The 17882-nt window shown below is 44.7% G+C and overlaps 1 protein-coding gene across 1 annotated transcript in view; it reads right to left on the bottom strand.

Annotated features, from left to right (window-relative positions):
* Nucleotides 1-151: 151 nt before the first annotated feature.
* The window catches only part of map3k22 (mitogen-activated protein kinase kinase kinase 22), a 36224-nt gene continuing 18493 nt past the window's right edge, over nucleotides 152-17882 (bottom strand). Inside the window, exons 6-18 of the mRNA XM_076080220.1 lie at nucleotides 14556-14655; nucleotides 13704-13820; nucleotides 13271-13385; nucleotides 11514-11635; nucleotides 10764-10837; nucleotides 9658-9719; nucleotides 7980-8051; nucleotides 7285-7449; nucleotides 5960-6108; nucleotides 5693-5824; nucleotides 4507-4636; nucleotides 3064-3241; nucleotides 152-2345 (exon numbers count right to left, since the gene is read on the bottom strand). Of these exons, the coding sequence (XP_075936335.1) occupies nucleotides 2117-2345; nucleotides 3064-3241; nucleotides 4507-4636; nucleotides 5693-5824; nucleotides 5960-6108; nucleotides 7285-7449; nucleotides 7980-8051; nucleotides 9658-9719; nucleotides 10764-10837; nucleotides 11514-11635; nucleotides 13271-13385; nucleotides 13704-13820; nucleotides 14556-14655 (1645 nt within the window). The 3' untranslated portion in view covers nucleotides 152-2116. The remainder of the gene's footprint in view (nucleotides 2346-3063; nucleotides 3242-4506; nucleotides 4637-5692; nucleotides 5825-5959; nucleotides 6109-7284; nucleotides 7450-7979; nucleotides 8052-9657; nucleotides 9720-10763; nucleotides 10838-11513; nucleotides 11636-13270; nucleotides 13386-13703; nucleotides 13821-14555; nucleotides 14656-17882) is intronic.

Here is a 17882-nt window from a genome sequence, read left to right on the forward strand (position 1 = left end):
TATCGTTTATTAATGTATACATCAGATAATGTAGTGCAAAAAAATAGGTATTAGCTCCGAAGACAAAAAATATAAGAGTGGATAAAACTGCAACAAAGACTTTCTAGGGCATTGCGATCACAAAAAAACACAATAAAATCACACGGGGAAATAGTCTTAGACCTTGGATTTATTAAGTTAAATGTACAAAAGATCAATGACTTGATACATTTCATGTTTCAAGGCTTTGTCATTAAGACAAAACAAACTCTGTCCCAATCGAAAGCCTCCCAGCCTTTTCCTACAGCCTACCAGCTTTCAAAGAGACAATTATACATACTCCTGTCTAAATCACAGTACAGTCTACTGTATAACGTAGCTATTTCATCAAATAGATTTGTATATAATGTAAAGAAATTTCATACAAAAGTGCAGAACAATATGTATTTACAGTATACTCTTTTTTTTTTTTTTTTCCATATAAAAGAACTTCAGCAAATCCTGTGTGTGCTCTCTACTGAACAGCTGCTCGCCTTATTAAGAAGCTTCCTGCTTTCGCAGTGAACATTTGTGTTTATAAGCAGACTCAGGTAAGGCACTGACAAGTTGTCAAAAAAAGATTTGATCATTCTTTAAGTGCCACTGCATTACAGCTAGCCAGGACACCTCAAACGCCAAAATCCCCAGTTAGGGTTTCATCTCATCGCCATTTTAGAGAATACAGCATTTAGCTCCATAATTCCACCGTGACCCTTTTTTGGCGACTTGTAATATCATCTCACACGACATCACACAGAGAGTGCTGTGCTGTCAGGTGGTCATTACGTGACCCATTCATATAGTGTGGAAAGCAAAGTAAAGGCATGGGGGTGACTGGATTCATTCTGAAGTTACAAAAAAAAATGTAAACGAGACGCTTACTTCCATCTAATTCCACAACTTTTCATACTAACACAATGTGACGTCAATGCATCTGATTTGGTCTGTGCAAGCCTACTGTGCACGAAGCTGCCGTAACATAGAAAAGGCTATCGGGCTTTGAGGTGACAAAACCAACATGACTAATACTGCACAATTAACTCAGCCAGAAGTTTCGGCAACTTTTCTTTGGCCACTTTTTTTTTCTCGATGGACTCAAGGCTCACTGCGTGGGAAGCTGGAATGGATGTCACAGACTCCAACAGTAGTGTTGGTATTGCTTAATAGACATTGCACACTGATGCAAAAGTTTGGTTCTTTTTTTTTTCATTTTATACCACACAACTCTCCTTTACGAAATTATATAAAAAAAATGTTTCAAATAGAAAAATATCTCAGTTGATTATCCTGCATGTTGGAAACGTTTCAATGCATGATATCAAAAGTGCAACACTGGCATTCCTTCTAAATGGGGTTCTGAGTGCCATGAAAGTAGAGTAATGTAACCCTCTAAGAGGTTTAAAAAAAAAAAAGACATTCTAACTTACAAACTCTTATTGTAAGGCGTTGACAACAACATGTTTACATATTTTTAGGTGATAATAGAAAAGTCATCGGCTGAGATGACTTTATATGTGTTATTGTATGTCATATAAAAATATTTACCATCTTAATTTCACACACAGCTAACGGAGGCTGATGTCTAACTTACAGTACTGTCAGATGTGATCAATGTCACCAGTCTGTCACGATCACATAGCGTCCGGCCAAACCTAGACCCTGTTCCACGGCAGTAAATGAATGTAAAGGCCCAGAAATCTCGAGAAGTCACTGCTCTCTCACGTCACTCTTCCTGCTCTTGTTAAAGGACAGCAGTCTGCAGCTTGTGAGACTGCTAAGTGCTTTCTCCTCAGTCCCCCTCCTGGGGCCAAACACCGTGACGCCTCGGAGGACTCAGGGGGTCTGACAGCAGTCAACCTGGCCTCTCAGTGAGTAATCCGGGTTGAGCTAGTTGGTGAGAGATGCAGGGGTTCCTGACAAGGCAGACACTGGTGATAGATGGCAGGGTAGGAAGTTGGAGTGATGCTGAGCCCTGGTGACGGGGGAGAAGAGGGGAGGGTGTGGGTCCCTGGGGATGGGGGCAGGCAGGCGAGGAGGGGAGGTGAGGTGCCGAGAGGCCTCGCAGGCAGGGGAGGGGAAAGGGGGGGGTCCGCGGGCCTCAGAAGCAGCCCTGGACGAACGGGTGGCTGAGCAGCACGTCTGCAGTGGGCCGCCACTTCTCCTCCACGAACACCTGCCGCAGGAAGTCCCTGCTCGCGTCGGACACGCCCTCTGGAAGAATGGGCTTCGTAGGCTGGGTGGCAATCTTAAAAATGGCTGCCATGGCCTCATACTCCGCCCACGGAGGTTTCTGGGTCAGCATTTCCACAACAGTGCAGGCGACACTCCTGAGGACAAACAACATCCAGCAGAGTTGGTCGATTGTCAGAACATCTTATTTAATCACAGACGCATCAAAGGTTAGTTCACATGCAGTCTAAAGGGTTGTTTCTAAGCATTTATGATTCTATATACTTATTGTACAAACTGTGGTTAGACACAGCGACATGTAATTGACAGCTGTAACTGGTTTTATTGCCTAATAATACAGAATATTGAAATTGAACTGTTACCAGCGTTGGCTCACATGTATTGCGACATACATTATTTACACAACAGAGCATTATTTGTGAAAATGACCACAATGACGGAAAAGACAAGAGTCTAATGTATCAATAAATATACAACATGGTCATAATTATTTCACATTTTGTAGTACCAGTAGTCATAATCATGGTGTTAGTGCCCCGGGTGCAGAACATAATCTCACCATAAACTTTACAAATGTGGTATTTACTGCATTTGATTAAATTTTGTTGATGATAAAAAATGTTGATTTATCCACAAACACAAATGAATATTCCAGTTTTATATTTTCATTCAAGATAGTATTCATGTCTTGGTGACTGCTATATGTATTACTGCATGTATTGCTTCACCACCCGTTTCTTCAGGTCACTTTATTGCGACTGTATTTTTCTGCTTGTAATAAATGTTTTTTTGTGCTGCAGCAGTGTAATATCCCCTCTGGGCCTCATTACAGCTCCGTCTGATGCGATTCCTTACCATACATCAGCCTTGCGGCCATAGCCCTCCCCGTTGATGACTTCCGGGCTCATCCAGTAGGGGGTGCCAGTGACGGACTTGATTCCTGTACCAGACATGCAGATGGTCTGGATACGTTTGCTGGCTCCGAAGTCTCCCAGCTTCACGTTCCCCGAGGAGTCTCTCAGGATGTTAGCACCTGGTGGAACGACACAACATGAGCGCAGAGTTTTTCAAGGGGTCTCCCGAGGACTGTCAATATCCTTTAAGGGATACTTTGACAGTTTGGAGGTTCAGTGAATGTGGTGCATGTGTCAGCACTTCAACTGACTGAACAACCTTAGGGGGGGAAAGTAAACTTTTCCTATGGCTTGACAAGTCTGTGGTGATGGAGCGCCGGCAGACTTATTTAAAAAAATGTCAAGGTATATCTTTTAGCAGTTTTTACAAGAAAACCACACTGACTCAGCTCCACAAACACTTTTATCACATTGGAGAAAGGCCTCGTTGGTTTACGCAAATCAGGAGATGAAATATTGATATATACTGCTCCACGTGGATCGGACCCCAACACCCGGCCTCCTCCTTCTTTAGTAATTTTCCGACATGTAGCTGTGTCTGTCCCACTTCCTTCAGGCGCTCCACTTGTTTGATCAGTGACTAATGTACACGTCACTCACTCGCCACACCTACTGTAGGATGGCGGGCTGCAGAAAAGAGATTGAGAGGCTAAATGGGTGACCTGTACTCTTCTCGCTTCTTTAAGCTGTTTCCACTGCCTGTACGTTCGTTTTGAGGACGTGGGACTCTCTAATGAATCATGTTAAAGCTTTACACGGCTCCTTGGAACATTAAATTCACAGACACTTTATAGTCTAATGTCACGGCTGCGATGCCAAGCTCTATCCGAAAACCCCCGTGTGCTGACAGCTCTTTTCCTGCATACAGAAGAGCTCTTGTGTGGTGAGATGAGCACACACACCGTATATTACACATGAAGAGCATTTTTAATGGAAAATCCCACCCACGTATATACTCTCATCGGGCCTGCCTGCGTCCTGTGAGACCTACTATCTTTTTTTCCCCACCAGACGGTACATTTCACCCTTCTTGGCCACAGCTGTACGGGCAGCCAAACTAAAGCCTTTCCATCCGGTGTTGGACATTTTTAGGCTGGCCGATTTTCACCAGCATGAAGACTAATATATCTCAAAGGGGAGTTCAAAATAGCACATTTTTTCCAGGCTCCTTCTGTAGACGGTGAGTAACCACATGAGGAAACGTCAACCAGAATAAAATGAATGAACCGGGAGTTTTCTCAGCAACAGTTGCTGCAATATGAACTATAAGGAAAGACCGTTTACACTCGGTCGGCAAAGTCTGCGTCTCAAGTGTGTGTATTCACTGGTTTCAAATCCAATTAAAGCGCGATCCTGACCTTCGCAGAGTTGCTGTTTCTGTTACCTTTGATGTCTCTGTGTACAATCATGTTGCTGTGCAGGTAGGAGACTCCTTGGAGGATCTGCCGGGTGTATCTCCTTGTCACCTTCTCTGTCAGGGCCCCATAGGCTTTTAGCTGGTCCTTTATTGAGCCCTGGAGAGACAGAAAGAGAGAGAGAGACACACAGAAAGGGAAGCGAGAGAATGAGTGGAAGGTCAAGAAACGCATTCATGGTCTTTATATTGGCTGTAAACTAATATTGTCACAGCTGTAGTTTGTCAAATTATTGCAAGATCTGCGTTGGAAAGATATGTATGATGGATATATAAAATCGTTCAGTGTCCGCCTGTTTTTAGGGAACATATGCATACCAACATGTTTCCAGTTGAAGCAGATTTATTTAGTGTTACTGCGAAAACGGCCCCTGAGCCAATTTTTCTAAGTACAAAAAACAAAGTGTATAAACACAATGTGCTGACAGATTTTGATTCCAAACACCTCCGATGTCCTGCATTTCTTTTCATTTCCTGTTTTCAGTTCTTCACGCGGAAATCACAGCAGAAAAAGATCTCACACAGTGCAAACAAAACTTCTCCCTCTTCACTTTCTGCTGAAACCTCGACGGCCCTCTGACTCTCAGAGGGACACTTGCCCTCGTCCCCGTGGGGCGACCAAAGTGTTATCGGTCAACCACAGCGGTGCAGCCGTGCAGAGCAGTCACACACATACTTGGCTTTGTCGTCTCCCCCGTCTGCCTCTGCCAGAAAACTACACTCAAACATAAACATTTCCAATTTCCAGACAATGTGTGACTATGACGCTCAGGGAAAAAAAACAGCGCAGGAAATATTAAAACCAGGCTCATGAACAAGGTCCACAGACGACAGTGTCTCATTAAGGCGCTCATTTAGTGAGAAAATGATCTCATAAACCGAGCTGTTCTGCTGACATCAACCACTAAAGACATGTTTGTTGACGACTGGTGACGTTTCGAAACAGATATAGCCAGCATGGGTTTGAATTGATGCGTGTCTTTCAACGTCTGTGTACCGACCTCTGCGGCCATAACAAGTCAAAATATGACATTCTCAGACTTTTTATCCTCATTGTATCTAAATCAAACTTCATGACTGTTGCCTCACTGTTCTACTACATGTGACTTATACAAATGTAACAGTATTCAAATGAAATGCTCTGCAGAATACGCACCCCGGGCATAAACTCCACAAAAATGGTGAGTTTCTGCTGCTCAAGGTCCCGAAGACAACCATAGTACTGTACAATCCGCTCATGATGCAGATTCTTCAGCAGCTGAATCTCACACTCCAAAGCATTCACCTCCTACAGCAAAAAGAGTGTTACAGTTATGAAAAGCATAGATCAATTCAAATATATAGCATCTTGAATCATAAAATCACTGTGTTTTGCCCTAAGGCTGTGACTTATTCCAAACAGGTCTGAGGTGAACTCGCTCACCTTGCTGGTTTCTTGACAGTCGGTATCGAAGGGCACCTGCTTGGCGGCCAGCTCGCGGCCTGTGTCGGCGTCGTAGCAGAGGTAGACTTCCCCGAACGCCCCGCGCCCCAGGAGCTTTCCTTGTCGCCAGTTGACTGGCGCCCGCGGCGCTGCAGAAACAAGACACCGCATGATGAAAACCCTCCCGTAATTCATCTGGTGGCTAAGCCCCCAGAGGCAGACAGATCCACTGTGATATACTGATTTGAGAAAACACTGAAGCATGCCAGACTGTAGCTCGCACAGCAACCTCACCAAGACCAGACGTCACAAATCCACCGCAGGGTCGTTAAATGATTCCCACTGCAGACCCTCTCAGATGGGGAAACCCCTGATAGCTGAGTGAAACCACGATTTCAGAGAGAGCATCTCAACAACTCTCATCTTCACAGGCCCAGACTCTGAGACTTTGTTTTGGTATTAACAGGCTTCTTTGTGGCCGGGTTAGACAGTTTGGTCTCGTGTGGGTGAGAAAGACACCGGAGACTTACACGTCAACCACAGACTGCTGAGTGGAGCTTGTTTCATGACAAAGACAAGTTCTGGGCAACGCGTCGTGTGGACTGAATGAGGACAGATGTGATTAGTGAGCATGTGGATGGATGATGAGAGGGGAATTCTGCCTGCTGTGACACAGTATTACTGTACATTAGTCATACTACCTCTTACTACTAAGGATTTAAACAGGTTTGACAGCCATGGAGTGTTTACTGGAGAATAACATATCATTATTTTCACTTCACAAAAGAAGCCAAAGTGCTCAAATGATAATTTTGTCCAAAAAACCCCACTTCTGCACAAGAACTAAGCCTAAACTAAGCAAAATTTGTATATAAACTTGGAAATATCTGAAGTAAGTAAACAGGATTATGAATTATGATTGCGAATAAACAACCAATTGATGCCAGAATTCAGTTTGAGAATTTTTGATTGGGTAACAAAAGAGAGAAAGTCCCTATTGTTCTAGGAAAGTTGTTTTTTTAAAGCCCACACATGTTCATGTTTACGACTGCATAAATGCTGCGGACATATGGTTGTATATACAGATATATATTATGAGATTTATAGTACTTATGTAAAACGTACTGAGGTGTGAAACCCAGCCTCTCTCTGCTCTTGATATGCGGAAGAAAAGTCTGAACTTTCTTTATTCATCTCTGGATTAATGTCTTTTAATATCCACAGGAACCAGACAGGTGCAACACATATCAACAACAAAGGCCAAGAAATGCAGTTTATTTTAAGAAATATGTTCATGGTGAAGGTATCCTAAGGGTACTACTTACACTTGGCTGTACCACGCTGGCAGCTTTTGTCAGCGGTGCGGCCCAGTGAGCGCAGGTCGCTGTACTGCAGCGTGCTGTCTCCATTATAACTGCGTGTGCGACTGGAAGGAACCAGCTGGAACAGGTTCTCCTGCGGCATAAAGCTGCGCGGAAGTGTCCTGCGACCTGAAAACACACATATATATATAAAGAAAATAGACATATTAATGACTTTACACACACAGGCCACTGCATCTTTTGTTTTCACTGTGAATGATTTCAACACTGTTTTCAAGAACGTTACAGGTGTTGTGCAGAAAGTGGGTTCTTGGCCAGCCAGAGCACGGACGGAGTGCCTCTCGCCACTCCGTCCTACTTCCCCTCAGACAGGAAGCAGGGCGCTGTGTTTTCATACAAGTTCGAGTTCACCGCGGGGAAACGTAAATCATTGCTAGCCAAGGTTAGCCTCTGAGTAAGCAATTACTAGCAGCTGCCTGGAACAGCAAGCCAGCACTTTATGTAGCAAATCTACCCAGATAGCAAAAAGTGAACAAAAAGTGATGTAAATGTGAGGAGGAGGCATAAAACATCTGACCAGATGGGAGGGTCTGGTAGTGGTGTGTGAATCTGCCTGTGTTGTCCTGTAGACACAGTGCCATATCTGTTTAATCAACAATAGTGGTGTTGTTATTGCTCTAGCAAAGCCGGTTTCTTACGGTCTCCATAATCCTTGCTGCGATTGGGCAACTGGAACTGGCGAGGGAAAGTCCCTCCTTTCCCATGGCGACCTGAAGAGGGAGCAAAAGAGGCACCGCTGTCAGTTAGGAAGAAATGAAGCCTCAACAACAACTGAATTCTTGCTTTCTAGTTACAGTGCTCATAAATGTACTGCTTCAAGTACAATAATGCAGATTTAATGGGTTGGAGTTTGTCAGAAACACAAAAATAATGATGCCAAATACGAATAACAGACGCTAAACACATCTGTCACATCTGACAGACACGACATTGCTTTTGCTCATCCCTGCATGTCAACTCAAAGTTGAGTTCAAAAGCGGCGCGATGGAAGACAGCTTTTTCACACACCGAACAGAGCTGTTGTACCGCCTCACTGCAGCCAAGAGAGAAAACAGCTCATCTGTGCTAGCTTAGCGTTAGCTCTGAACCCAGTGGAGCAGTAACTAAAGGCAGGTGGGGAGCACTGCTGACGCAGGCTGACACTAACTCTCTCTCTCACACACACACACACACACACTGAATGGAGAGTAGTGGAGCTGCTTGCAATTGAAAGCAGCTGTTCTGTCAGATGACTGCCTCCCCTCGCACTGTTTTTGTGGCTGTATCCCATGGAGACGGGGGTTATTTTTTGTGTTTGGCAGCGCGGGATGGAGAGGAAAAATCTACTCACAGGGAATGGTAAACAAATACTCTAGCCCTCAGCAGGAAGGGCCACACAGCTTTACATCTGGGAGGGGAGAGTGCGTATTCGTGTGTGTGCAGGCACGTGCGTGCATGCGCTCCCAAGTGAGTCTTTATGTGCTGCTGCTGCTGCAGCTATACGAAGCTCCCATACTCCCAGTCTGTGTACACAGCGTGCAGCACTGCCTTTTTAATTTACAGCACGGGGGTGGTGAGGGAGAACAAGAAATGACCAGATTGGGAGAGCTGCTGTGGTTCGTCTGTTCATGAGGATTAGTGTGGCGTTATCTGTCATCCTGCTCTATTTGATCTGCGTTCTGAAGGAAGAGGGACAGACCGGGAGCCAGGGGACACAAGGAACAGGGGAGAAGGGGGGGGGGGGGGGGGGGGATCAAGAGGCGAGGGGACAGGGAAGGGAAGTGATCATGAACAGACAGGAAAGCAGCAATGTCTTTTAGGAACTGGAGTTTCAAAAAAAATAAATAAATAAATAAAAATAAAAATAAGGGGCAGACAAAGAGTAGAGATGGGATGAGGGAGACAAATGAGTTGGAGAAAGGGTACACAGAGGAGACTGTGTGGAAGATAAACCAGGAAGAGTTATGATGCTATCACACTCCCTTCATCACCTCCTGAGACACAAGAAATACAACCGAGATATTAAATATCTCCACAATAACCCGTTCCTCATTTTAAGTATTTATTCCCAGATAAAAGCATCAAATAATATCATCCCCCTTCCTCATTAGTAATCTCAAGAGGGTATTCGCTGCGAGGAAACATTTTTGATAATCGGGAGCTGCACGAACAGAGCTTTAGTTCCGTTTCTGTGAAACTGATTGTGTGGCTATAATTACCAGAGAACGAGGAACTGACAAAACTTTCTGATAATGAACACGCTTTCTGCAGCGCTCTTTATCTTTCCGCAGTGTTTTAGTTGACTCAACAGCCGGAGAAGCTCCTCTTCTCTCTTACCTTTGTATTCATAGTTGAGGTTCAGGTAATTATTGTCCCGGTTGTTCTGCGAGAAAGGAGGACTGAAATGACAAGAGAACAGGGGGGAAGAAGTTGAAAAACGGTTTGCTATTTAAAGTCCATAATTTCCCCTTATCTTCAAACAGAGTCTGGTTACAGCTGCTGGTCCGAAACTTCAGACTGTAAAGCAGCACAAAATGCCTCAAAATGACTTTTGCATTCAATCTACTGAGCTTTCAGTCACAATTGATGTTCAACAACAATGTGCTGGAATAGAAAAGATAAGCTAAGAGCCTCCCTGCATTAACGATAAGAAAGTGAAGTTTGTGGTGCTGGAGAATGGCCGTGAAACTAACTTTCTATCATTAAATGTGTCAATGTACATCCAGCCCCCCCCCCCCCCTCCTCCGACCAAGCGGCCAGCCCTGCCCCGACGACCCGACAGAGAGTGACGTCTCTGTTGACCGCAGGGCGGCGCGGGGGCCACGAGACCCTGGATAAGGGGCACGCATGCCCCCTCGCAGGGAAAAGTTCCATGCACTCGTTTCCTGCCATTGTTCTGCAGCCTGGAGTCCAGATAAGCCTCGTGCAGGTAGAGCCGTTTCCGTCCTATACGCTCTCTCTCTCTCTCTCAACCTCACTCTTGCTCACTTTTCTTTTCCCTTTGATTCACATTCAATCTTTTTTCACTCTTTCAACACTTTTTTTATTTTCTGGCTCAATGTTTCCCCCTCATCCAGCATGTTCTTGCTCAATCTTTCACGTCTGCCACTCTCTCTCTCTCTCTCTCTCACTCACTTCCTGCAACAGCAAAGTGACCTGATTCTTTTCAGCACAAGCAGAGTCAAGGAGCTCTGCTGGCCTTTAACACAGTGTACAAACTTCTCGAGAGCCTCCAGCTGTTTCTGTGTATGTGTGTGTGTGTGTTTGTGTGTGTTTGCAACATACAAGATCACATCCAAGTGTGTTTACAGGCACGAACGCTGCGATGCAAACCGAGTCTCGTATCTCTGCAAATAACGCAGCTCTGCAATACGAATGTGCACATGATACATCTAAATCTAAACCGACAGGGGTCATAAATCACACGTTGCATGACGACTCACCTGTCCAGCGCTTGATCTATTGATTGACAGCTGCTCGACAGTGAGTTGTCTGCGCTCCCGAAGGGATCCAGCATCTGACAGATATAATAACACAGGGGAATCGAGGGTCACAGAGCATACAATCATATGGGAGAGAATATAAAGCAGTGCAGAAAGTGTGGCGTGTGTAACTGCAGTGCAACATAAGAATGTGAAGGGGGAGTGAGTACCGTGTGATTGTCTCTTCAAAAGCTGCATATCCGTGTTGTACGCAGCTACATTAAAAACTATTCTCAGTGGTAACTTATGCAGTCATGTGCAACACCGCCGCTATCAATAATAATGTGCTGTACTTCATCTCCATAAGCAAACACTGACAAATGTACGACAAATTGAGCTTCCCTATATATGTGATGCACAATAAGCCCAGAACCACTATCCTGGGATCTTCCCGTTTATGAGTAGGATGATTTATCACGTTTACTAAGGACGAATTTGCTGTGCTGCACACAATAATAAATGACAGGGAACAACATGTTAATACCATTTGGTTTGAAAAACAATACAATTGTTCTTTAAACTAACTAACAGTAAAATAAATACTCATTCAGCCCAAAACGTTGAATGAAAATGAGCCATTTTCTAGTTTTGTTGGCTCTATCAGGCATGACACCCTAATGAAAATAAAAGACAAGGCAGAGGAAAGATGTCCCAGTTACAAATTATTGTCACGGTAGACGCAAACAAATCCAGTTGTTGACATGCTCTTACATTCTCGGGGATGAACTCCCCTTCACTGTGGATGCTGGTGTAGGAGCCCTGGCGGGCAATCTGCTGCTGCTCCTCTGGGACGCTGCCGGGAGGCGGGGACGTGCGACCCGTGTGCAGGGAACCTGGGACAGTTTCGGAAGAGTGCAAAGGAGGTAGAATGTGAGGGGTGAGGGGTGAGGGGGAAAGGAGGGAGCACAAGGGGAAGGTGATGAAGAGATGAAAGCGAGGGGAGAAAACGGCGTTGTTGTGTTATTCATGGGTACAAGTTCAACAGTGCCGGGACTACGAGACATGATTTACTAAACCACACTGCTGCCACCTCTAACCTCAATTACTGTGACAAACGCTCCCCCGGCTGAGCTGCAGCACTCGTCTTTTGACAGTGTAACAAGACCTACTGAAAGTCTGTCCGTCGCTAGCTGAGCTGGCGGCAACACTGAAAAAGTGCATTGAGGTCCAATGGGTGCCGAGATGTGCAGGAACGGTTCAATATCAGTAAACAGTCTCGTTTCAGTTTCACTGGAAAGTAAAACTCCTTTTTCTTCACAGTTCAGTTTCTTTCTGCCTCTTTCCCCTCTCTCCGTCCTCTCCTCCCTCCCCCTGCTGCTAAACGTCATCGAGGTACCCGGGATCACATCACATCTTCACTCAACCATCCACTGTGACCGCTCTCCTGTCACCTCTCATCTGCCACCACTCCCTCCACCTCCATCCTCTCGGACTTGCGGCTGGCGTGGGAATTGATAGAGAGCGGGGTAATTCTACGAAATTCATATGACTCGGGGTGGTGGCTGGCGCTGATGTTATTGGGGCTATGTGAGAAAGATCGGCGCCGACAGCCCATCATAAAGCGCTTTCGGCTGCTATGCAAGACCGCAAAGGAGCGCTGGTGGTTTTCTGCATTTGTCGGAGGTTGAAATGTGACTGCAACATTGACCTTTCTGGTGAGACCTGATATAAAGGGAGTGAAAAGATTCAGACAAGGGAGACACGGGGGGGGGGGGCTCAGTATTTCACAGAGCAAATTAAACCGACACACTGTGTTACCAAACAAAGCCAGGAGGGACAACAGAACTGGAGCGTGCCGTGTTATCTAGCCGCTGAGTGTGACTAGACGACAAGAAAAAGACTGCCTTAAAAGAGTAGTTTGAGATTTGAGCTTTTTTGCAAAGTGTGAGATGAGAAGATTGATGCAACTCTCATGTCTGTTAAATAATCCGTTAAAGATAAAACTACAGCCAGAGGCCGTAAGCTAACGGTCTGAAGACTGGATGCAAAAAAAAACTAAATATACTGTAAACTGTTCATTAGTGAGATTTGGAGGCATATTGTGTTACCGTTGGACAAACATCCTCAGAATCACGAGCTATGAGGCAGATGGAGAGCTGCTTGGTATGAGAGCAGACACTTGTCCTTGCTTTTGACCCGACATCTCTCTGGCTGTTAAAGTTGTCACTTGCACCTCCGATTTACATTTGTCCATTCTGCCAAAGCATGTCCCTCATCTTCCCATTAACATTCCTATGACTTTGACATCAGTCTGCGTCGTAAATTGACGCTGACACGCCACCCTTGAGGCCTCAGCAGGTGAACAAGACATCTTGGCATCACCAGGATTTGGTTGCAACTCTCTGCTTTTTGCTTTTCTGGGAGAAGTTGCGTCTCAGCGGCTCCTGACAGAGCTGTAATGGCATTCTGATTGCTCCGATGGTCATTGACTTATAATTTCCGCGTGCGTTTTCCACATGGCGGCTCACCTGTCGAGTGTTTGCGCACCCTCTCCGAGCCCTTGAGCATGGACCCCTTCAGATCTCCGAGTGACCGTGATGACCTCATCTCGCTTTGTTTGTCCCTGCTGTTCACCTGTAGGTACTACAGAGAGAAAGTACATTGTAAGTGGAGCAAGCGGCGAGAAAGACAAAAGAATCAGGAGAGGAAGTGAGGGCAGCATTGCATCATTGTTCAGTTACATCATCATATCAGAGGGGGACGTTTGTTTCCTCTAAGTGACTGTGCTGAGCAAATAGAAGCTGTGATGCAGTTGACTTAGGTTGAAGGTTACGTGGTTTTAAAAAGACAATGACTTCATGCAGCAGAGTTCACGCTATTTACTCATTTCTTCTTTATTTCAGGTCCTATAGTGTCTGCAATGAACAGTTTCATGTCTTCAATACTTTGTTAGAGACTCACATGGTTGTTCTTAGGGGTCTTTAGCAGTATTCTGAGCAGCCCGTTAATCCCCGAGCTGCAGCCCAACGTCAGCACCGCTTGATCCAGGTCCTCCTGGGTCTTCAGGGGCAGCAGCAACTGAAAGGACAAGAAAACATACAGCGCATGACCTTTAATTCCCCATTGTTTCAGAATGGTGGCATGTCAAAGCAGCAGCGCATGCATGACGTACTGCAGATGTTGTTGTTGCCGTTAGAGGAATACTTCACCCACATAATTACCATTTGCATATCAATTACTCAACCTGTGTTACCCCTGAATTCTTGAAGAAGAATGAAGAATCAAAAAACACAGAAAGATCTTGAAGAATTTAAGTAAATGGGGGCCGCGTTTAACAACAGCACAACCAAATCAAAACATCCGTATACAAACTCCCACACAACTTGGACAATACAATCCAAGTCGCATTTATCCCCAAACACATGCATTCCCACTAAAGGCTTACTGAAAACACTCCGGACTTATCCGCACTTTCACAGCCGAGTAGTGCGTTTGTGCCAGCGACTGTGGCGCGGCCCCCCATTTACTTCAATTAATCAAGATCTTTCTCTGTATTTCGATTCTTCATTCGCCGTTAAAGCTAGCGAGAAAAATGAAGTTTTCTTCATCAATCCAAGGTAACACGGGTGAGCAATTGATATTCAAACGGCCATCTTCTGGGTGAAGAATTCCCTTAAAGCCTTATTAATCTTCATTGGTGATTTTCAAGGAAAAATTAGATATTAATGATACTAACAGAGCATACATAAATACTGGAATGGAATCCACATGAAGGTTAATTGCTTTTTTTGTTTTCTAACACTGTTCTTGTACCTCTTTTTCCATGAAGAACATGTCCATCTGCTGGCCAAAGGCCTCGGTCACTTTCTGCAGCAGCTCCTTGATCTTCAGCGGCCTCTGAAACGGGATGATCCTGGGAAGCAGAGAACGCCGGCACGGTCAGAGGTCGGAAAAAGAAGCTGTTGTTGAGTCTAGCTGTGACACTCATGAGCTCAGACTATGAAACCCAGTCTGAGGTGAGATTTTGGCAAAATTAGAAGCCGACTGTTGGCTTTTGCTCATAGTTCCCAAGTTTGTTATATTTTTATTCATGCCATTATGACACACAGAAAAAGGAGTTATAGACATGATGAATCTGGTTCTTTCCTATTCTTTACTGGTATTTTTCAGACATGTGTTTGGATTGGATGCCCACGTAAGAATATCTTTCTTATCCATTTTATAAGTGTTTCTAAGATAGCAAGAGGAAAAAACGCATAGGTCATCTGGTTCAAGGAGAGGAGCGAGCTGATGCTAAAGGGGCTTTTATGCAACAAAAAACAGAACCTTGACGTATATGGATGCGTTATCTACTTTACGCCTACGTGTGTGTGACTGAGTGTGCTCACTCTGTCGGTCCGAGCTTAACAGCCAGTGTTTGTAGTGAGTGAGTTTAGATGCGTGCGCGTCTGGAAAACTCTACATGCATGAGTGTGCATCGCAATCAGTGTGTGCATCGGGCCACTGTTTCAACACCACTAGGGCCTCTCCACTAAGCCCGCACAGAGGCAGATGGGAAACTTCCTGAGAGGAAAGGGGAAAAAAATAAAAATAAAAATCTGGAGCGACAGCAAAAGCAGCAGGATGTGTGTCTTTCCCTCCTATTTTAAAGAGTGACAGATACAGAGACGTGGAGATATTTACAGACTGTGAGAGAGAAAATAAAAGGAGACAGCCTGACAAAATAAAAGGAAAGAAAGAGATTCTCGCCGGCACTTCTTCTCCTCTCTTTTCTATCCACCCCCCTCCCTCCCTCTGCTTTTGAAGACTCCACAGCCCACTATCTCTTTATAGTATCCTGATAAAAGGACCTGTTTTCATCTCATCATTTCCTCATCAGAGGCCAAAGCTCTGGCTATCTTAATGACTGCTTATTATTTCCCTCATTTGAGGAGAGGATTCTAGGAAGAGGGAGGCCTGCAGATCAGAGGCGAGCAGCAGCACAGCTAAACGCTCTCCGTCTCTGTTTATACTCGCTGATGATGTGTCTGATAAAGAGCTGGAGGGATGTGAAGGGGGGGAGGGCTGTGAGGATGCAGCTCCAAAAGATACGGCTTTCCTTCCTCTGTGCAAGCATGTGGACACACAGATTTGCAAAGTAAAACCAAAGCGTTCACACATCCCAGCACACTCTCTCTTTCTCTCATGGACACAATCACATACACACCAGGAAAAAAAAATACGGCCTGGCGCTGTTCCTTCACTCTCTGGCAGGAGACCCTGAGGCAGAGCCAGGGGGAAGAGAGAGACACAGCTCCTATTTCCTGCCCCAAACCGTCAGTGCTTGCCAACGAAAAGAGAGACCGTCCAATTAGATTTCATTGTGGACAGACAACACGGTTATCCTGACTCAGGGACTCCTAATACCTCAAGCGCTGTACTCAGATACAACGTGTAATTCACACCGGGGCTGCAACTTGGATTATGATTGTGATCTAATATGACGTTAAATTCTTTTATGAAAAGATCTCATCTCTGTGTTATCAAGAATGAAAGGAAGTGTTGTTGGTAATCAATAATCAAATTTGATCATATTAAACTCAGTCACAAGTGCCTTCATAAACAGGTTCAGGCGGTGTTTTTATCGAGGCCTCAGTAATGTAGTTCAGTTGCTTCTTATTTGGTTTTTATGGGATTTTTGCTGAGCTGAGAGTATTTTCACAAAGACCCGGCTACAGACAAAAAATGCTAACTAGCTTAGACTATAAATGCAATGTCATGCAGTTTTGGTCGATGCTATGTTCTTATATGTACTATGTACTAGCATAGTAGTACTAGTACTAGTACTAGTACTACTAGTACTAATAATAATAATAGTAGTAATAGTACTAGCTCTGTTTTTGTTCTCCACCAACTCCTGAAAGAAATAGCTGGCTCCTTAGCTGCTAAATGCTAGTCGCTAACTTTGTTTGTCTGTCGTTTGCTGCCGGGCGGGTAATGTAATGTATGATGGATTTCTGGAGATTGTTTCCTCATAAAAATAAATAAAAAAATGAAAAGCTGCCTGCTTGTAAGAGCAGTGAGAATGCGCAAAAACTGTTAAGTTTTGAACGAGCCCCTTTCACATATATATTATAATGTGATGCAGTGTTAATGTTTAAAAAAAATATTGATTAGAGCAGTTTTAAACCAATGAATATGAGTTGTTGCTACTGTAAATCAAAGTGAAAGCGGTCAGAGCTCAGTCAAGCTAACTTAACAACATGACAACATGCATTAAAAAATGCACTAAAAAAAAAAAGAGTAGCTTTTGAAATCAGTGAATGGAGTCTTCCACCGTGAGCTTTTGTGTGTCTGTTCCAAGAGAGCAGTGTGGTGTGAGGGGAGCTCTTGAGAAAGAGGAGAAGACGGCAAGACGGAGAAACAGAGGGAGGCAGAAACACAGAGAGACAGGAACATGAAAAACTCGTCTCTAACACAGCAGAAGCCAATTAAGGCTGTGAAAAAGCGGAGAGGCCCAATGTGAAGCCGTATTCTGCTAGAGGAGCGTGCCGTTTCCCTTCTCTTCCTCACTCCTGAGAGCCTGTGGTTTTCTAATCACAGCCTAACTGAACCAATGCCTGTCCCCCTGGTCTATATTCAGATGAATCAAGGCAATTACTTTAGTAGGTGAACGAGGGTTTCATGGGGACAAAGTCTGTCTGTGAACTTGGACCTCTGCCAGGATGCAGTGCTAAAGGCCAGACAAGGACCCGAGAGACTCATACTGCATCCATACATGGAACCTCTCCCGGTTCAAAAGATCTGTTATTCATACTGGGCGCCTTCGCTTTCAAAGTACTCAGTTGTGGTAAACAAACTGTAAGGCACCTTGGTGGGAAAACTGCTCGCAAGACCGTCTCCAGACAGAGAGTTAATGTAACCATGCTTTGCTTGTTGAATAACTCGTGAGGCTGGTGGTGTGAAGGACGATAGATGGCTGCAGGGTGAAGGATGTGGACAGAAAGAAGGCACAAGTAAACACAGCAGATGAAGTATTAATTTGGGGTGTGCCGTGCCTGGAAGACTGGACACTGTCTTTTCGCTCATTCCCTCTCTCTTTCTTTTTTCCTCTCTCAAACTGCCCTTCCGAGCCTGAAAACACAAGGCCCCGGCTAAATG

The sequence above is a fragment of the Anarhichas minor genome, unplaced genomic scaffold (genome assembly GCF_050575085.1).
Source record: "Anarhichas minor isolate MPS153535 unplaced genomic scaffold, ASM5057508v1 ptg000074l, whole genome shotgun sequence".
Taxonomy (NCBI): domain Eukaryota; kingdom Metazoa; phylum Chordata; class Actinopteri; order Perciformes; family Anarhichadidae; genus Anarhichas; species Anarhichas minor.